Source organism: Poecilia formosa, unplaced genomic scaffold, assembly GCF_000485575.1.
Source record: "Poecilia formosa unplaced genomic scaffold, Poecilia_formosa-5.1.2 Scaffold96, whole genome shotgun sequence".
NCBI lineage: Eukaryota > Metazoa > Chordata > Actinopteri > Cyprinodontiformes > Poeciliidae > Poecilia > Poecilia formosa.
In genome coordinates, this window is record NW_006800035.1 from 1,706,271 (window position 1) to 1,726,917 (window position 20,647).

The window sequence follows — 20,647 nt, forward strand, 5'->3', positions numbered from 1 at the left end:
ATTTGAGATTTACACACATTCTCGCCTAAAAACGTTGAACCAAATCACGTTGTGTCATTTAAAGTGTTATATAGCTAAATAATTTGTCGCTATTCACCGCCATTATCGCTCTGCCTGAATGCCCAGTTGGAAACCGCAATGAATTATGGGATATCGTGGGCCGTGAAGGATACACCGGACCCATCCTTCAAATCTGGGGAAAAGAAGGACGCATTTGAAGGAGTCTTTGAATTCAGACAGGCCTTGTCGCCACGCTATGACGTAATCGGCCTACAAATCCGTCCTTCGAAGGATGCAGACCCTGAATTCGGACACAGCTAACCTGTTGCATTTAAACAGATTTGGGAACCTTCTCTTGCATTTTTTAAAAAGTTCCAAATTGAATAAACTTCAGTATCTTAAAGATGATATGTCCATTTGTTGGTTATTATGTCTGTGATGTAAAGCTGTACATTGCTGGTTGTGTCCAAACTGTTTTAAACCTGAATTATGCAGGATTTTTTAGTTATTTTTCCTCATCAGGACCAGGATCTGATGTGTTAAATTAGAATCTAGTCTTTCCTTTTGCTTATCACATTTTGACTGTTCAGCTGTTCAGCTGCCGTGGAGATCATCTTGTTTTTACAATTGAAAGCAGATGTTTATTTTACCCAACACTGAATCAGACTGTCAGCTGATGAGACAGAATTTTTAAACATGTTTTTAGATTCTTCAAAGTCATAAGTTTATATGCATTAAAACTTATGACTTTACACTATTTGATAAAGCCCTGATGATGATGCCATGGCTATGGAAGCTTCTGATAGGTTAATTCAGAATATCTAGATTTATTTCAAGGCACCACTTCCATAATTACAAGGAGAGGACCCAGATATGGTCATGTGAAAACATCACAATGTTTCTGCTCTCTGAGCAGAAACTGGGGTCCCAGTATGTTTGGCAGCATTTTTGGATTTCCAGTAGGAACCATAAACAGCAATGAAGGAATGATAAGTAAGCACAGAAAGACATGAGTTTGTTGGAGCTGTAGATGTGGTTACACCCTAATGATTACCATGGTTACATAGAGAGAAACAGACCACAGAGCTTTTCTGTTCTGCTGCAGGAAGAACAAACCAGACGCATCATGAAGAAAGAACATTACGCAGAAATACTGAAGCAACATCAACAGACAGTCAGTGTGTTTTTCTACAGTGTAGCTGTGTTATGTGATAAACTCACTTTGCCCACAGGTTTTGGAGCTTTTTTCATCGGACTGTACTCATCTTCAGACCCAGAGCCCTTCCTCTTCTTCCCCCGAACTTTACCTGCAATCACACCAGATGGTGACCAGACCTCACTGCCAACAATGTGATGTTTTCAGCCTATCTTAACTTAAAAACCCAGTACCTTTGAGAGCTGGTGCTGGCTTCTTGGTGCTGGTGTCTCCGGTATCGGAGTCAGAGTCCCAGATGGATTTGTCTGGTTTCTTTGCTTTAGGTGCTCCTGGTTTCTTAGCTTTGGGAGCATCAGCTTGCTTCTTAGCTGCAGCTGAACATAAAAATAAAAAGTCACACACAGCACACAATGCTACAGCACCCTCTGCTGGATGCTTCTGAGGCGTTACCTTTCTTTGCTGGCGAAGCTTTGTCAAACGCTGAGCTGCTGGAGTAGGTGGAGAACTTTGGGCCGGTGTCATTGTCGCTGTCCGACTTGGAGCCGTCTGCAGAGCACACAGGGTCCAACACGTCAGCAAACATGCAGCAATAGCTGCACTTCCATCTCAAATGTGCACAAATCTTTGTCTATATTCTGCTAATGTTGAAAAAACACCAGTTTGGATTTGTTGTGTTTACATTAAATAAGAAATTAAATTAAAATCCCACGTGAATACCATGGTTTTTAATGTAATGAGTCATTAAAAACCATGGCACTTACAGATGTAAACAGTTATACGAGATATATTCATAATTCAGCCATGGAGCTAGCGCTCATCATCTATCAGCCAATCAGAGGAGCTGTCAGTATTCAGGCGTTGGAGCAATAAGCCCCGCCAACCTGGGAGGGGCTACGTATGCGATGATTTGGGTAAATTGTAGTTGGTGATTTTATAGAAGAATTATGGATTCAAGACTTTGGCATGACACACAACTTTTTATGAACCGTGATGCTGTGAGAGCTCTGGTGGAGTCAGCTGTACACTGTACGAAAAAACAAAAACAAACCATCATCCTAATCCTAATACTACCGTATTTTCCGCACTATAAGACGCACCTAAAAACCTTCAATTTCCTCAAAAACCGACAGTGCGTCTTATAATCCGGTGCGCCTTATATATGGACCAATATTGAGCCACAACAGGTCCAGCAACGGACCTTACCACAGGGGCCGCGTTTCATTGGCTAATGCCCATTTTAGGTCACAGTGCAGCTACCACGTGCGTGACCGTCTCACAAACACAAGCTACAGTAGTAAACATATGCTAATGTACATTGTGGACCATCAAAACCATGAATGCCGACTTACCCAGCCTTGCAAGAACAATAGGCATCAGTGATCTTGTCCACAGCTATATTTATGCTAAGGGTGTGAGGATCTGCTGTTTTCCTCATCTATCGGTAGCTTTTAGCTGTGACGCGCACAATGTTGGAGGCATCCAGTGGCTCAAACACCTTGATGTCGTCCAAAAAAGATGACATGAACTTGTTGGTTCCCCTGTCCATTGTCGTGGCTGATATGTTGTGAAAATCCGGCAGAAATGCTACGCTAATTAACTCAGATCGAAATGAAAGACGTCATGTTTACACAGACATGCAGTAGGCTGCTTACGTAGTTGGTCCATTACGGTAAGCAGCCGCCAACTTCTTTTTCCCCCGTAGAAGAAGTAGTGCGCGGTGCATGCTGGGATAGTTGTCAGAACACTGGTTTGTTAATAAAGTTTGATAATACATTTAAAGGGGGGGAGGGGCAGGGGAAGAGAGACAGAGACTGCAGCGGCAGCGTGTCCGTTGGTCTGTGTTACCCAGAAAGCAGTTGGGCATAATATCGCAACACCAACACCGTGAGTGAAACAACGACTGGGCCAGCCTACTATATAAAGTACTCGGGGACCATTTCTTTATTAATGTGGATGTGTAATAATAGAGTATGAAGCGTCTATTCTATGCGCCTTATAATGCGGTGCGCCTAATGTATGAAAAAAGTCCTAAAATAGGCCATTCATTGAAGGTGCGCCTTATAGTGCGGAAAATACGGTACTTCCTATGAACGTCTTTGTTGTTTCCACCAGTAGTAACATTCAGCTGTTGATCATATGACTTGTGTGAAGTGAATAAAATGTTTCCACTGCAGTTCTGTGTCGATACGGCTGAAAAACCACCTCATCCTCATTTTGTGATTTTAATTCATGCAATTGACTGACAGGCTGCACATTTGCTGGAACTCACCACTGTCATTGCTCTTATCAGAGAAGGCTGACTTGGAGGAGAAGATGCTGGGTTTCTCCTTCTTCTTGGCTGCAGGTGCGGGCCTTCACAGGAGGAGAAACGGTTAGCTGGCAGGATTTACCGGGGCAGGAAAGAGTCATCCGTCAGCAGATGACTTCTAAACCTTACATGGGCTTCTTTATGGGTGAAGAGAAGGAGTCTTCGTTGTTCTCCTCTTCATCGTCTTCGTTTTGGTCGCTATCACGGTCCTTGTTGTCTGAGAAGCCGAAGTCGTCTCTGACTGACCTCACCGGGGACGAGGCCACGTCGTCGTCTCCGTTCTCCTCCTCGTCCGCCTCCTCCTCCTCAGAGAAGTCAAACGTGTATTTTGGCTTGGAAGCTGGAGGATGAAAGCAGAATCCATGTCAAAGCATATTACGGTTGCCATGGATTCCAGTGGTTGCGCTCTGATTATTTCAGTTGCATTTGGGTTGCATCAGACAGCCGGAGCCGACAAAAGCTAATGGCTTCTTTTTTGGCCGGTGGCAGTTTGAAAGCAAAGTGCTCACTGGGAATTAAGATCAAACGCTACCACTCATGATAACAAAGTTGGCCGATGTTGACTGGAGGTGCAACACAGGAGCTCTCATGTGTTACGATGACAGAATACACAAGCGGAGGCAGCTTTGGAGCTAAAACACACTGAGGACACACACCATGTGGCCGTCCAGCTGTCACTGGACAGTCTGTTAGAAATGTGTGAAAAACAAAAGATGCATAATGTGCTGCCAGATACAGGAAACCTTTCAGCCAGAGACTCAATATACCATAATGCACCACAGTAACATGGGAGCCACAGGAGATCATTCCTGCCTGCAGCCATCAGACTTTACAACGGCCAACTCTGCCTTTATGTTTAAGTTTACAGATTCATATTTCCATGCACATATTTGTTCTTAATTTATTTATCCATTCTCAAGACCCATCTTTATGAAATTGCTTTTATTGTCTATTTTTTCTGGTTGCCTGCAGTTGCTGTTCTTGTTATTTTTAATCTTTATAACTGAACAGTATCTTAATTTCATAAAAAGTGTTTCATAAATAAAATGTATTATTATAATCATTTAATTTATTCTATATTTAGATCATATTTAAATTACTTGTAATTTCACACTTGTGTTATCACTTTTTTATGACTAACCATTCATTTATATTTGCCAATATAAATATGGATGGAAGTAGTTTCTGAACAAATAAATTTCCTGTTAGGGATCAATAAAGTATATTGCAGTTCTGAAAACATTTTCAATATTCAGCTAATGTTGAAAAAAGATGAGTTTACAATTGCAGTGTTTCAATTCAAAAGAAATGAAATAAAATGAATGAGTCTGTTTACACAGTAAATCATGAAAATGATGGCTGCAATGGATGCAAACACTAACATGAGATATATTAATAGGAGACATCAACGTCTTATTCAGGCTCATTCATGAACTCTTTTCAAAATTGCTGCGTTTCTATTGAATGAATGTATTTTTGTAATTCCTATTTACGCTACTTTAAGCTAACTGGCTACTGTTACTGTTGTTTTATTGAGATTTTATGCAATAGTTCTTCATTTTGAAATGGAAGGGAAACAATGAATCAGACCAGGTGCTATGTTCAGGTGCAGCTCTCTGTGGCGTGGTTTACCTGTGGCCCTCTGAGACTTGGTCTCTCTGGGAATGACGGGTTCGTTGTCCTCCAGGTCGCTGTCTGACTTGGACTCATCATCAGACCAGGGGTTTCTCTTCTTCACCTTCTTAGCTGAAGCTCCTTTTGGAGTTGGAGGCTTCCTCACTCTGGGAGCTCCTGAGCAACAGGAAACAGGAAGTGGAGTCAGAGCTCTTCCTTCAGACAGGAAGGATGTCATGTGGCGCTCTGGTTCTGACCTGGCTCCTTCTTCTCCTTCTTGACTCGTGGAGCTTTGGGTTTGGCTACAGCGTTCTCTCCAGTTACTCCGTCGCCGTCATCTTCAAACTCCAACTTCACAGCTGCATCAGAGTCGCCCTGACAACAAAACAGTCTGTGACCATTCTGGACGGCAGATGTTTTTACGTCTGCATGTCCACAGACAACCCCAGTGTCATTACCTTTTTCTTCTTGGTCAACTTCTTGGCAGCATCAGACTTGATTGGCTGAGTAGGCGGGTCCACCCTGCGGCCGAACGGGGAGGGCAGCGTCTCCTCCAGGTTCATCTTCTTCACTTTGGGCTTCCCCACTTTGCCCTTCACCAGCTTGATGGCCTTCCCTGCGTTCTGCTCCTCTCTCTCCTGGCTCTCAACATTCTGCCCAGGGAAAAACAGAAAATAATTAGCACAACTGTTATTAACACAACAGACAAGTTACAATTTTTACCTACAGGTATTAAAAGCAGAAATAAAATGGCGGTTCTTTAAAAATTATCACAAATTTCCTATCAAAGATGTTTATTACAAATATTCAAGTTGTCTTTTCACAAAAAGTTATGTAACACTTGCAGCTCTAAACCAGTGTTATTTAGCTTCTAACAGGCATGTGAAACTTATTGAGTCAGTGCTCCCCCTGCTGGTCACAAGCTAAATCAGCTAAAGAAACACCAGAGATAATGGAGCTTAAAAACAGATTACTGATACACAATGAAAATCAACAAAGGCACGGATTTAACTGTTTGTGTTTAAGAATTATTAAAAAAAAAGGTCAGAAGACAAGACTTACATCGAGTTCTTCGATGAAGACGGCCAAGTCCTCCTTCCATAGATCCTCAGAGTTTTTCCTTTGCAGATCATTCAGTTCACTTCTCTGCACAAGCACAACACAACACACCCAAACTCTGATCAGCTAATCAGTAAGAGATTAAGATTTCTCTTTGAAACCAAATATATTTAATAAAAGGCCGTTACAGTTAATGACTAACAACTAACAAAAACTAAAAGTAAAAGAAAAACATTTGTTACTACCAGAAACAAGTCAAGTTTCTGGCAGTTGTTTTTCTTTTAATCTTGCTGTCCCACATTGTGCCAGCAGATGGCAGTATATAAATCATGTAATCCATGTTGCTGTTGATCCATCCACATCTAGTGTCATGTCAGCACGTTGGGAGAAAGTGTCAGAGTCCAATTTGGGATTAGTGTGAATATAAATGTTTAGATAAAAACAAGATCAAGTATGAGGGACTTTATTAAAGGGGAAAATCCCACCAACCTTAAAATTCCTCATTAAAAACTCTAAAGAGCCTGGCTGCTGTTGGGTTTTCCCAAGTTTTGAAAGATCCTTTGCTGGATGTTTTTTGTGACTAACATGGTTGTTCATTTGTCCTAAATTAACAAGTCTTAAACTTTGTTATGGTTTGTGATTTATTTATTTTTGGTTCAGTCTTTCCCTTGGTATCTAACTTGGAATGTCAGAAACTTTTTGCAGTTTCTGACATTCACTGCAAAAAGTGAATGTCAGAAACAAGTGAAATCTGAACTAAACTAGCAAACAAAGGGTTAAAGAGTAATGAAAAGAAAACTGAATTGAAAACGATGTCAAAAATAAATATGTTTGAAACTAAGAAAAAAACTGTAGAACTATTAAAACCATAAAGTCATAACTAATCTGATGAAAAGACAGATGAGCTGACAGAGGAAAACGAGGAGGAGAAGTAGTACCTTGTGGTCCCTCTGCTTGAGCAGCTCATCCACCTTCTCCTTAGTCAGGCACCACAGAGGCATGTTGAGAATGTAGTTGAAGTTGGGACCTGAAGTGGAGCTGGAATCCACCGAGCTGTCGCTCTCATTCCCATCAGGAGCGTCTTCTTCCTGAGCCTATCAGAGAAGTCCAACATTCCATCATCTAGCACCTCAATCTCACCCAACATCTGGTTTACTACCTCTCTAGAGGAACGAGTCACTCTAGAGCTCTGCCGTACCTTCTCTTGAGCTTTGGACCAAGCAGCAACAGGATCTGACTCGTAACCTTTCTGCACCAGCATTCGGATGAGTTCACGCTTGGATTTATTTTCTGTTGAGAAAAAAAAAGAAATGGAATCAGCTCCTTTCAGAAAACTGAGTTCTAACTGAGTCAACAGTCCCTAGCTCACCAATGGAGATTTTCCCTTCGATTTTCTCCAGCACAAAGCGAGCCTGGTTGGAGAGTTTGGAGGCCTCGGCCCCCAGGCTGCCTAGCAACCAGTCCTTCCTCAGTTTGTAGTAGTGCAGGCGGAGCTCAAAGAACTCTTTGAGGATGTCTTGGACTGAATCATACCTCTTTAGACAGCCCATGTGGTCAAACAGCACCTAGAAGTACCAACATCATTACAGTGTTGGGCATCATGTGACATCAGGATCATAAAGAAGGAAAATGTCTGTGAAAGGCAGGGATGCTGTGGTTACCATGGAGTTACAGGTGAGGCTGGACTGCAGCTTGAAGACCTTGTGGAGGCCGACAGCCTCGGCCTGGGCCAGCTTTTCCTCAGACATGCGCACCACAAACTTCACCGTGGAGTCTGTGTGATACTCCTTATAGTCAGAGATGAGAGCTGGAGTCTTGTCAGTCCCTTGCAGCATGGGCTCCAGCACAGATTCCTTATAGGCCTGAACACATCACAGACGGGCCACAATCACTGGGAGGAACACGTCAATCACACACCACCAACTAAACACACAGCAGCCACCATGCAAGCCTAGCCACTCTGTTACCCACCCGTCAAATGACACACAGAGACAAAAACACTTCCTGGTTCAGGAACATGAGCTAAAGGAAGCCTGGCTGTACCTGAGTCCAGGTCCGGACGGGAAGCTCTGTGATTTCGATGGTGTTTTTGTCGATGACAGACACTTCTCCACTGACCAGGTACTGGTTGTGGCCCAGTTCATGGATCAGCCCTTTGAAGTTTTTGTAACTGGGAAGCTGGTTTCACAACACAACAAGCAAACATACAAGTATTAGTCTGGGAACAGCTGATGAAGAAATGGTCTTTCTTTGGAGCTGCACCGAACTGGCCGAGCACTGATTTTTAAAAAGTCTCATCCACTGATATTGATTTTGGCCAAAACCATCTTTTTCATAACTGACGGTGTCAGAGGGGTGTGAAGTGCCAGTAAGTTGACAACAGTGGATGACTGGAGTTAACTGTAACCTGGTGGGGGGTCAGTCAGTCAGTCAGTCAGTCAGCCCTCTCTCACAGCAGAGCTGATTTACAGAAAAGATTGGCTTCAAATCTAAGAATCACTGGTCACACAAAATGTTAAAAATAAGGCCCAATCGATCAGTGCAACCCTATAGTAGCAATGTTTCCTGACAGAACCAGAAAGAAAAAAATTACTGACAATATGTTGCCTGTTTCCTAGGATACACTGTAGTTACCTGGTTTTTTCCAGAGCGTTTGACTTACATTTGTTTCAGAAAAAATACAAATATCTTGACGAAAATATACAACAAAAAATAAAATACATAAATAATATTTGGTACTGTCAAGAACCATATTAACAATTTCCACATTACTGCTGATGTTTAAAATAACATCCCTAGACTAACAGACTTGGAGATCCTATAAATCCTAAGATATCTTCTCAAATGTTGGTTACTGCCATTTTTAAAATCTTTTCTGCAAATAATCAGCTTGTTGTGTCATTAAATGCTCAATATAGTTTATCTGTTTGACCTGAACTGCTTTGATTGATAGGAGTCACATTTGAAGTTTCATTGGTCAAAGTCCACTGGTTTCTCTTAAAAAAAAAAAAAACAGTAATAGTTTCTTTCTGTCTGTTGTGTTTAGTTTTACCATGGGTAAGGGGTCCTGGTGGTTGAGCATTCTGTTGATGTTGTTAACGATCTCTCTGGGGTCGTAGTTTGGGATCTTGCAGGCCCAGCCTGTCCCGATGCCCTCAGCTCCGTTCACCAGCACCATGGGGATGATGGGAATGTACCACTCTGGCTCCACCTTCTGGTTGTCATCGTACAGAAACTTGAGCAGATTGAAATCCACCGCTGGGAACAACAGCTTGGCCAGGGGGCTGGAGGGAGAAAAGACCATTAGGAAACCAGGAAGAACAGGAACATGTCTAGTCTCTTTCTGGGTGTGGAGAAAACTCAAAACTCATTTAATAACCTATTTCAATAAAATACCGAGTGACTAAAGTCATGAATCCAGCCAGCCTCAGTGACTCAATCAGTCTGAAGGCTGTGACTAAACAAAGATACACACACTACTGCTGCTCCATATTAAGAAATCATGGAATGGCAATATTATTGTGAAATATTATATTAATATTGCATGAATGTAATTCTGCATCTACTGATTTCACACCTGTCATTCCAACACATCCAACCCTCTCTGATCTAGTGCAGACAGAACATATTACTGTTGTAATATTCTAACCAATAAATCCTGCGTTGCAGTCAGTCATTATGCTGTAATGGAATATTTATGGCATGTTGTATCATAAATCACAACCAGGTAACTGTTTGTGATGGATCTTTTAATAAACAAACAGGACATAAAAAAGATCAGAATTACTGCCTTACCTGAGCATGGTGAAGATGTAACGGGGGCTGGCAGCATCTTTGCCTCCATTAATGCGAGTACCAAACTGACCCAGAGGCTGCAGGATGTTCACGTTGTTGCTGCCCACAAAGTTCTGGGCTAAGTTCACAATGGTCATCATGAGAGCTTGCTGCAAGGCAGACGGGAAGTAGAAGCTGACTTACTGAGCACCACTGCAGACTACAGGCTAGTCATGACTCCTGGCTCATGCTCATGTTTCAGTGAATAGGAAGAGTCAAGAGCTGCAGTGATGCACAGCTAAAGTAAGAGTCGTGAACTCCAAAACTCTTGTCGTTAAGGACGAAAAATGTTAAAGAAGGTAAGGTAAGGCAAGAGAAGTATGCAGCATCAGAAACATGGAAGACAGTTCTCCCACTCTGCTCACCATCTTTTTACTTCATAGTTATGCTTTAAAATCCCAATAAAATACACTGAAGTTTGTTGTGAAGCAGGTTATGCTTCACAACATAACCTTGCTTATTCCATGAGTTGCCTCTACCTCTCCATGATGGTAGGCAGACATCTCAGCCACAGAACCAGCCAGCTGGGCCACCTTCACTTCTCTCTTGTCATTCCTCTTCAAGCAAGTGAACAGAACCTTCCTCTGACCCGGTTTCAAGCCTAAAACAACACACACGTCCAGCTCATCACACATAATCCTAACATCGTGTTAAAGCTCAGAGGCAGAATGCTGACGAACCGTCGACCAGGGATGGGATGGACCGCTCATTGTCTGAGTTGGAAAACAGAATCAGCTCCTTGTTGATGAAGTCATTGTACGACAGATGTTTGGCCTGAGTTCCATAAAGGTATTGCTGAAAAAGAGAATTATTGTTACAGCCAGTTTGTTTGTTTTTTACTGAGTCTGAGTGTGTGTAGCTCATAGAGCAGCTGAATGACGATGCCAACCTCCGGCAGGCCGTGCATCCTCCTCTGCCGTCTGTCCTCCATGAAGTTGGTCAGCCACTCCTTCCTGTCATCTGTCTTCTTCTTACTGAAGGCCTGGACACACACAGTCATTGTTAGCTAGCTCTCACCAACAACACCTGTTGGATTTTTAACTAGAACACGTGGATCGATCCAGATAGTGAAAAACACTCTATATCGGGTGTTAGTCACAATATGCTTTGTAAATGAGGGCAGATCTATTCAGTCTAATTCTATGCTTTATGCTCTGGGCGATGTCATGCTTTATTATTTATCTTATAGTAGATTTAGACTTTCTAATTGCATTTTCTGAACCATTTGAAAGAAGGTTTGGTGTAGTTTATTTTTACGTTTGACCAAAGTAGTATTAATTTAATTTTCCATTGGCTGTTATGCTCCCAATTCCACTGACTGAACAAATTAAAGATGTTTTTACATGTTTGACCAAGCTTGTGAAGTTATTGGTGGATTTAAGTGTTCTGTCCTGGTGCAGCACACCAGTACAGTGTGCTGCACCAGGACAGCAGTAAACATACCAACTTACATTTGTAAGTCAGTATGTTTATGTCTGTGTTAAAAAAATTTTATGTTTTAAGTCAATTCAGACTTACAAATTGATTTGATAACTCTGCAGTATACCACACTTAAATCCACCAGTAGCTTAAAATATGTAAAAACAGAAACTTTAATTTGGTCAGTCAGTGGAATTAGGAGTAGAGTTTTAAGTCAATTCAGCTGTTTTTCTGTTCTAGACCAGTTCTAGACCTCAGATATCTGTATCAGTATTGGAAGTGAAAAGTGGGTGGGTCAGTGCCTCCCTAGTTTTTACCAGCCTGGTTATTCTTTGCACAGCAGCGGCAGCAGCAGACAGTCAGGTTAAACCTACCAGAGTGATGGCAGCGTCGTCCTCAGCACCGTTGTATCTGAAGGTGATTCGATGCCTCTCCATGTCTGCAAAGTATTCCTTTGCCTCTTTGCTTGTACTTGTTCCCAAACCTGAAACATGGGTTGGATTATCAAATTAAAACGTAATCAAACAAGATTGTTTGCTTGGGTACTGAGTTAAAGGTAACAAACCTTTGTAGTATTTTATATGCCAGGTTTTAAAATTCTCTGTTTGTTTCTTCCACTCTTCAAACTCTGGGAGGCTGTAGAAGGCCAGCTCCTGTTTGTTTTTGGTCGCCTGCAGAGCAGAAGGCCTTCATTCACCTGCATGCATCTGCTAACATGCTCTGAAGTTCACCATGACATCCATAAACATCTTACTTTCACTATAGGAGTGATGAACTGCTCCAGGAATGTGTGCTTCAGCAAGGAGGGCCAGTTATGGTGGAAGAAGTTAATGAGTAGACCCTTGATGTGGGAGCCATCTTGGTCCTATTAGAAAACAACATGTTGTTATGACTTGCAGAGCTGGCGTTAGCCTTTCAGCAGTAAGGTCCAGAGGAAAGTCACCTGGTCAGTCATGATCATGATCCTGCCGTAGCGCAGCGTCCTCAGAGACTCTGGGTCATCGTAGCTCTTCTTGTACTGCAATCCAACGATTTTGATGATGTTGTTTATCTCTGCGTTTTCCATTATCTGGTAAACAGAAAAAAATTTCATTCCAAATACTACAGCACTTTTATCTATTCAAATCTTTTTACACTTAATGTTTGAGATGATTTCTTTGTTCTTCCATTTTGAGGAGCACCACAAGCACAAACGATGTTGAGAAACGTTTTCATTTGAGACAGGCTTCTTCAGGACACCACTCACTCAAAGAAATGTGATTTATGTCACTGAGCTGCACACAGAAGCTACACTTAATCTTGGTTTCAATTTTACTGATGTTTATTGACGCTCTTGTGGAACAAACATTGTAGAAATAGTAAAAATAATATTTCTGATAACTGTATTATTTTTTTTTTTACATTAATCAAAATTTGTTGAAAAAGATTAATTAGCATTCATATGAGAAGTGCTGTTCCCATTAAATGATAAACGATACTGCCCCCTACCACCAGGGTTATCATTCTGGACCAGCAGACAATGTTAGAAATCAATACCTTAATTATTTACTACATGTCCAGAAAGAATGTAAATACTAGAACTGGTCACTGAGGAATTTACTGATGGGGTGCTAGTTTGAGTATTAGTGTTTATGAAGCACAAAATAGGCTGGAACAGCTAAACAAAAATGTCATAAGGAATCAAATAGCAGGTAAGAAAAGTAAACATTGTCAAAATTCTGACAGTAGAAATCTCTGACTTATTTATCTCAGTTTCCTACAATACCTAATTTATGATAAATAAAGAAAACACCAGGAGGAATCCCAACTGGTTTAATGCCATTCTTGGATGACCTTGGTCAGACTTTGCTGTTATTCCCAATGTATCAATTATGGTCCAATGTGCTGTGTATCACACAGTGAACCTAGGCGTTGATCTGTGTTTGGTGTCATTTTTTTGTTCTAGGTCAGCTGGATGCTGGACATATGATTTGACTTTCGTATGGCTGTTTTATTTACCCTTAAACTTATATTGTATTTTCCTTTTTAGGATGTTTTTGAAGGTGATACTTTCCCAATGATTTTGACCATTTTTACCAAACAATTCACCAGGCCTTTCCCAGTTTGTTGGCCACTGAACATGATTCACTCTGGGTTTTATTCTGCAGGCGTCCCCACTGAGCCCCCCACCTGTTTGTGAGTTGCTTCTCGAACGTTCAGGATCTTGCCTCTCAGTGGGAACACTCCATAGCGGTCCCGACCGATTACTCCTAGACCAGACACGGCCAGGGACTTGGCCGAGTCTCCCTCAGTGAGGATCAGAGTGCATTCAGAGGAGTGTTTGCCACCTACAAACAACACACACCAACATGAATTAATACAGAGGAAAGATGTGGGATTTGAAGCCATGCAGCTGGTTCGGATAAAGACGAAAGCAGATCGTTCCAGAAAACACACCTGCATCATTGGCGTCATCCAGCTTAGGGATGCCTTTGATCTTGCTGTACTTCACAGAAGAACACTTCTTGTTCAGCTGTGTCTGAGCTTTGAACTTCACCCAGTTCAGTATGCTCTCCACGATCCCACAGTTGGTGGCCTGTGGGTGACAAAGGCGAGGCGTTTCAAGCTCTAAACCATGAATCAGAAGCGTGTGGAGCTGAAAGTAAGTCAAACGATCCTTACAGCTCGTATGAACTTGTCAGACAGAAGACACTTGGAGCCAAAGTTCTTGGTCTGCAGAGTCATGTTCTCTTTGGTCTGAGAGTCGAACGTTGGATTCTCAATCAGTGCATTCACAAAAACCCAGATGTGGTTCTTCACCTGATAGCCAAATAAAAACGGAGATTAAACTGTTTTAAAGGCAAATCTTTCCAATAATATGCCTTTAAAATTATTGGGAAGACGATTTTAAAGATCTTAAATCTCTAAAGTACTCTGTGCAGCCACCTGGAAAGGTTTGACTGACACTCCAGCCTTGTTCTTCTTCTTCACCACTTCGATAAGCTTCGCCACAATCTGCTCCACTACATAGTCGATGTGTCTGCCGCCCTGAAACACAGTCTCCGCGTTAATCCATCTTTTTCTTAACTTTTCCAGTTTTCCATCTGAAATGTCCATACCTTTGTGGTGGCGATGCTGTTCACAAAGCTGATCTGCTGGAAACCCTTCTCGCTCATGGTGAGGCAAACCTCCCAGCGTTCATTCACAGTTTCATTGATCACCTTCAGGGGAACGCCCGTCTCATCCAGTTTGTCCTTTACGTACATATCCACATAGCTGCGGAAACCGTTCACCTTTAATGAACGAGAGGACAGATAGAGCGCACATCATCAGACATCTGCTGCGCTCATAAATGGAAAGGAAAGGACTACTTGGAGTGTGAATAGACATAGTCAGCTAAGCAGGAATAAACAACAACATTCAATTATTAGACGGATAGATGTGGTGAAAGAAAGATCCAGAGAGGAATCTACATTGAGAGAGACTTACAGGCAGCTTCTTGCCATTCAGAGAGACTTTAACTCCTCTGCAGGAGCCGGCTACATCATACGCTCTGCGGGTGAGAAGGGCTACGATATCTTTGTCCAGCTTGTCCATCTTGAACTTGGCTAGATCTGGCTGGAACGTCACACAGGTGAAGTCTTCTCCGTCGAAGAATTTGATCTTGGGGTCAGATGTCTTGGTCATATTGTTCTGCCATGTCTGAAGAGGGGTCACACACACTGTAACACACCTGTTGTTTCTGCAAACAACTTTGACACACAGCATGTTAAACCTGCCTACACATTGAGGTGCACAATTCTTACACACCCTAGACTTATAATGTGCAATTTGTCCATGTCTCATAAATAGAGAGGAAATCACCCCGTGACCCCCGCAGCTGTGCTGCCACCAAATTGTGACAAGAACAGTCTTACCTTAAATCTGACAGCATTTCAGACGCCTACAAAAACAGCAGTTACTTCACTCACAAATCAAAAGCCACCGGGGAAGATACTGCTTCAAAATGGGCTAAAATTAGATAAAGGAATAAACTAAACATTGTCTTTAAGATACTAAACTGTCTTATAATGACAGTAGAAAAACTAGAAAGTATTCAACTATTGTAAAAGTATTCAAGTACCACATAGGCAAACAACCGACAAGACCCTTAAATGAATCAGTATTTTCACTGAGGTTTGAAAGCCTGCTGGTGTTGCTCCGGTCACAGGGACTGAAGACATTTATGGATTTTTGAGAGAAAAACTGTCACATTTTAGTCTCTCTAGGCTGCTGTTAGTGGGATGTTAATGTAGTCTGGGGATAAAAATCTCCATCCACTGCAACGGTGGAGTCCAGAGTCTGCTTAAAAATCATTCATGTCAGACCATTTCAAAGTGACGATGGTTGAAGGCCACAAACTGCCAGTTCAAACTGTGTGAACAAATGTTTGTGGAGACGAGTTTTAATGAACTGCTCCAAACCCCATTCTGCTCTCTGATTGGCTTTGTCACTGACTAGCTAAAAAAAACTAATTATTACATTTTCATACCAGTTACATTTTGAAGCAAAATTAAAATCACTTCTTACTGCTGGACGATTTCTGAAAAAGATTAGATTGTGATGTTTTTGGAGAACATAGTAATTATATAGATTATGATTAACCCTCATTTTCAAGGACTGTTTTTCCTTCTAGGGATGGTGTGTGTCTGTGTGTGTGTGTGCCTGTGAAGGCATCACTCTTCTAGATGCTAACATTACCAGAGCTCTCTCCCCTGCAGCCCACCTGTTTGAAGCTGTGTCTGTACTCTTTGCAGGCAGTTTCCACTGTGAACTTGGTACTGAAGATGTTGCAGAGTTTAGCACCGTATCCGTTCCTTCCACCTGGACACAGACCAACAGTCAGAACTGATCCAGTTAAACTTTCATGGCTCAGCTAAGCTTAGATCCAGTAATGCAGGCAGTACGGCAAGAAAAACAAAATGGAGCAAAGATGTATTTATAATTCTGAATTTAAAAAAATGCTAAAATGAAAAATCTGTAGAGCGTGCCATTAATTAATTCATCATCAGAATAATTAATAGATTGAATTGCTGTTGTTAGCTGCAGCCTTATATTTAGTATTTATACAAAGTTGAGAATCTTGGTGGATTTGGATGAACTGACTAATGAAAGAATTGCTTTGACTGGACCATCCCTGTCCTGACTGATGTTTTACCTGTGACCTTCTTCTCATCATCATCATAGTTGCTGGAGGTGAGCAGGTGGCCGAAAATGAGAGCTGGGACGTACATCTTCTCATCCTTATGCTCCACCACAGGAATGCCTTTACCGTTGTTCCAGATGCTGATGGTGTTGGACTCACTGGGGAAGACAGGGAAAAAAAAAATCACTCAATCATCCATTGCAAGTTTCACTTTTAATAATAGTAGTAATAATCTGGAATTGCTACCATAAACAAAATGCTCTGAGATTCATTCAGCAAATTGTGAAAACACTTAAACAGTTACGGCAGTCAAATCCTTACATGGAGAACAAAAAATTGTGATCAGGGTAGGATCTAACACATTTATAGTTCACAAGATGACTCCTTCTTGCACAGAAATACATTTTTAAAGTATTTTAATTAAAACAAGAGGAGCATTCTTAAACAATGCATCTGCTGCGCCTTGAGATCATCTTCCTGTCTTTAGTTTTATAACAGAATATAAAAAAGTAACACACAGAGACATAAAACCAGAACATTTCAGTATCCATCCCTACAGTCAACTTGTGGCTGCAGGGCAAATATGGAAAGGTAAGTAGTTAGTAATCAGATCTTTTCAAAACTCGGTTGCATAATGTCTCTGGGTAAAGGGAGACATTACTACTATAAAATTAAAAGGTCTTTGTGTCCAGATTAAAGACAATTTAAATATGATCCAAGTGTTCACATCCACCATGAAGGCTTGGAAAAGTAGAAAAGAAGCATCAGCATCATTATCATCATCTCTGTGTAAGCACATCAGCTGCAGAGACCAGGATGAGGCAGGTTTAATGAGATTATTCATCAGGCAGCTCAAGAGTCAGATGAGGACACACCTGGCACAGCAGCAGTTATACAGCTACTGACCAGAGAGCACAGCTGATGACAGATGATACAACAGTTTTCCTTCAACAAACAGATCTGCCCCCTTACTGACACAAAACCGCTTATGTTAATAAAGTAATGGAGATACTCACGGGTCAATGTTGACCTTGATGGTAGTCATGTTCTTGTCCCTTTGTTTGTTGTCTGCTGCATTGACTGTCAGAAGAAGAAAACAACATTTAGAATGTAGAGTGGTTCTCTTTCTCTCTGCTCTGTGTCAAACCAACCAAACCTCTTGAAAAACCTGTTTCCCCACTCACCTGTGGTGGTGCTGCACCAAGAACCACTGAAGGAAATGACATGAAAACCTTTGAGGAAGACACTGAGCGCAACTTCCTTCTTCACGAAATGGAAACAAAAACGGAGTGGTGTCATATTTTAGCGGTTGGAGGATTTCTGTTTTGTGTTTGGTAAAAAAAAAAACCCTCTCCAGAAGCTGTAACAGAGGTACACTTTTCTGCTGTCCATCATCAAGAACCGTTGACTGTGGCCCCAATAGCTACATATGAATCAAAATGAATCGACTCCAGTTAAACTATGAGTGTCTCACCACCTCAAGCCAACTTCCTCCTGGACAGTGACTGAAGGAGAAATGTGAGCTAGAGTTTAGATCGGATCTAAAAACTCTAAACCGACCCGGACCGAGTCCATGGACATTGTGTCTGAGTCCAACCCAACTCTAATAAGAGGCTCCAGGCTGAATTAAGCCACACGTTATTTTAATTAAGGTTTTACTGCTTTCGGGGTGCTGTGGTGGCACAGGGGTTAAGCACAACCCACATATGGAGGCCTTGGTCCTCGACGTGGCCATCGCAGGTTTGATTCCCGGCCTGGCAACCTTTGCTGCATGTCTTCCCCTTCTCTCAGTACCATCTTTCCTGTCAATTCACAATCAAATAAAGGCCACTAAAGCCAATAAGTCCTTTTAAAAAAAAGTTTTACTGTTTTCATTTTCAGACCCCCGTTTGGGTAAGTAGTGTTACTTCTCCCGTTTTCAGCTTTAACATCTTCCAGCTCCATGTTGTCACTTGTAACTTCAGGATGAGTCGAGAGCAAACCATCTACGATGTGTGATAAAAAGGATTCTATCTCCACTGCTACTGAGTGGAGCAGAAGTGCAGAAGTCTAATTAACTTCTGCACCTTAAATTCTTTCCTCAGAAAGATAAACTGCCTGCTCCTCTATTTAGAATATAAATAGATTAACACAACATAGAATGCAGTTTTCTCTGTTCTGTATGTACTATATGCTCGTTAAACACGTCTCTTCAGCCAAAGTGTGGAATGTACTTTAGAACCAGACGCGCTCCAGAGCATGCTGACCGTAACTCCTTCAGGCTGTCAACTCCTGGTCAGCAAGATGCATTTAGTTCAGTGTCCTTGTCAGAGATGATATTCAGAAAGGATTTTACCTTCACCATGCACTTTGTGCGTAAATGCGTAATGTCTGTGGCTTCTGCACCAAGTATGATCGAAAGTGTAAATTGTAATCTGTCAAAATGGAGACGGGCCTGAAATTATTCCGTTGCATTTTTTTTTTAAAACCTGCCAACTATGGAAAATATTCTGTTAATAAGAGCCCTGAGTTGTAAACATAACAGCAGCAACTGTAACTTATTGTATGTATAAACATCTCTCTGTTTAAAATATAGTGTAAAATATTCAAATGTTAGAGGTCACTACAATGTCCTCTATTAATTAGATACACAGCTGAGCTATGTGAGTAACTTGTCCTCTGGATCTGTAAATTGTCCGGTGTGAGACATTTCCTCGTCTGTGTAGCTCAAATGTTAATGTGAACTCTACCCCAGCTGCTTTGTGAGGGTTCCAACAGCTGCTGAGCTTTTCATGGCTGAAATAAAAACAGTGACTCTCAGCAATAAAACCATACCTGACCAGTCTGTCACACTTTAGAACTTATTCACAGTCATTTTAAAGTCCATAGGAAGGGAACTGCAGCTAAATTTAAAGGGATTTCCACATTCCATCACTTCTGAGGCGTGGGAAAATGAAACAGATACTAAGACTCACTGTTCAAGAGATCATTTCACAGTGAAACTGATATACAACAAGAAAAAACCAAACGAACACAATGTTTAAATTGCTGGCAATAAAATTAAGCCCATCTGGGCCTGTCATGAAAACAAATTTTACTGGATGATAAATTGTGCCAGTAATTATTGTGATAAATAATAATATTGTTGTTTTGACAACATTTTCAAGTAAAAATATTGACAATGGAATAATAATGAGAGTTTACCCCCTCAAAAAGGAATAAAGTTTAATTTTGTAAAGAACACTTAACACTGGAACTGGAATATGTTTTAAATATCCAAAACAAGACACACCAACTAAAAACAATTAATAAAATAAAAATAAAAACCACACAAAACCGGTATCCTAAAAAAATGGATTGTAACCCTAAACCTACCCCTAACCAAAATTGATCTTCAAAAAAATATTAATCATAAGACTGAAAATTATCGAGTTCATTTTAATTTGTCATGTGATTAATTGCTTATTGCAACATGCTTCATTACACCCTAACACTGTTCATGTTGTTGAGCTGTGCAATTAAAATGACAGACTAGATAAAAGCTGGCAGGTAAAAATAAAACAGAGTTTGCGTTTGGGAGGGTAACTCTAAACGACACCTCAGATTCTCTTACCAAGAATTTCATCAAAGATTTTGTAGAGTCCAGGAACGTAGGTGATTTCCCTCTGGTTCATTCCAACATCTTCATCAAACACCCACATTTGCTGAAAAAGTACAAAGGTTAAATGAATAAAAAGAAACAGAAAACATCCAACTCAAAGAGTCAATTGTGTTCAAAGGCAGCGACTGCGGAAAGGAACTATTTAAGGTGAATTGACACAATTTCTCATAATCAGGTTTTACTGTCTAAAACTGACAAATGGACCTGAGACATAAGACTCTGTGTTAAGAGACTTTGTTAAACAGCCAACCATCACAGAACCTTTTGCGTTGTTCAATCATTTTTTTATATGCCACCATGATACAGTAGATTGCTTTTTAAAAAACTGCTTTAATAGACATTACATGAATTTTCCCTCTTGAAAAGTCAGAAATATTCTGAAATGAAACACATGGTGTGTGTGTGTGCATGTGTGTGTTTGTGTGCGTGTGTGTGGGTGTGCGCGTGTTTTTT

The 20,647-nt window shown here is 41.1% G+C and overlaps 1 protein-coding gene and 1 long non-coding RNA gene across 4 annotated transcripts in view; both read right to left on the reverse strand.

The window, feature by feature from the left end:
* top2b (DNA topoisomerase II beta) overlaps positions 1-20,647 on the reverse strand; it is a 43,465-nt gene that overhangs the window by 1,244 nt on the left and 21,574 nt on the right. For 2 of the 3 annotated variants that reach the window (XM_007558438.2, XM_007558439.2), the window contains 33 exons: positions 20,147-20,237; positions 17,571-17,634; positions 16,567-16,712; positions 16,135-16,232; positions 14,859-15,071; positions 14,489-14,662; positions 14,316-14,417; positions 14,052-14,189; positions 13,827-13,965; positions 13,560-13,717; positions 12,334-12,459; positions 12,145-12,255; positions 11,956-12,061; positions 11,765-11,874; positions 10,861-10,953; positions 10,652-10,766; positions 10,451-10,572; positions 9,933-10,081; positions 9,190-9,421; positions 8,181-8,315; positions 7,799-7,999; positions 7,507-7,702; positions 7,336-7,427; positions 7,076-7,231; positions 6,141-6,224; positions 5,537-5,731; positions 5,336-5,453; positions 5,097-5,255; positions 3,594-3,804; positions 3,426-3,508; positions 1,607-1,702; positions 1,390-1,530; positions 1,222-1,307 (listed from right to left, as the gene is read on the reverse strand). In XM_007558438.2, coding sequence (XP_007558500.1) covers positions 1,222-1,307; positions 1,390-1,530; positions 1,607-1,702; positions 3,426-3,508; positions 3,594-3,804; positions 5,097-5,255; positions 5,336-5,453; positions 5,537-5,731; positions 6,141-6,224; positions 7,076-7,231; positions 7,336-7,427; positions 7,507-7,702; positions 7,799-7,999; positions 8,181-8,315; positions 9,190-9,421; positions 9,933-10,081; positions 10,451-10,572; positions 10,652-10,766; positions 10,861-10,953; positions 11,765-11,874; positions 11,956-12,061; positions 12,145-12,255; positions 12,334-12,459; positions 13,560-13,717; positions 13,827-13,965; positions 14,052-14,189; positions 14,316-14,417; positions 14,489-14,662; positions 14,859-15,071; positions 16,135-16,232; positions 16,567-16,712; positions 17,571-17,634; positions 20,147-20,237 — 4,440 coding nt within the window. Of the gene's footprint in view, positions 1-1,221; positions 1,308-1,389; positions 1,531-1,606; positions 1,703-3,425; positions 3,509-3,593; positions 3,805-5,096; positions 5,256-5,335; positions 5,454-5,536; positions 5,732-6,140; positions 6,225-7,075; positions 7,232-7,335; positions 7,428-7,506; positions 7,703-7,798; positions 8,000-8,180; positions 8,316-9,189; positions 9,422-9,932; positions 10,082-10,450; positions 10,573-10,651; positions 10,767-10,860; positions 10,954-11,764; positions 11,875-11,955; positions 12,062-12,144; positions 12,256-12,333; positions 12,460-13,559; positions 13,718-13,826; positions 13,966-14,051; positions 14,190-14,315; positions 14,418-14,488; positions 14,663-14,858; positions 15,072-15,286; positions 15,313-16,134; positions 16,233-16,566; positions 16,713-17,570; positions 17,635-20,146; positions 20,238-20,647 lie in introns of those variants that run through there. The other variant, XM_007558440.2, reaches the window with a different exon arrangement.
* On the reverse strand, positions 6,423-6,983 carry LOC107836913 (uncharacterized). Its single transcript, XR_001662887.1, has 2 exons — positions 6,851-6,983; positions 6,423-6,816 (listed from the first exon to the last, which is right to left on the reverse strand). It is a non-coding gene; the product is annotated as an uncharacterized LOC107836913 (long non-coding RNA).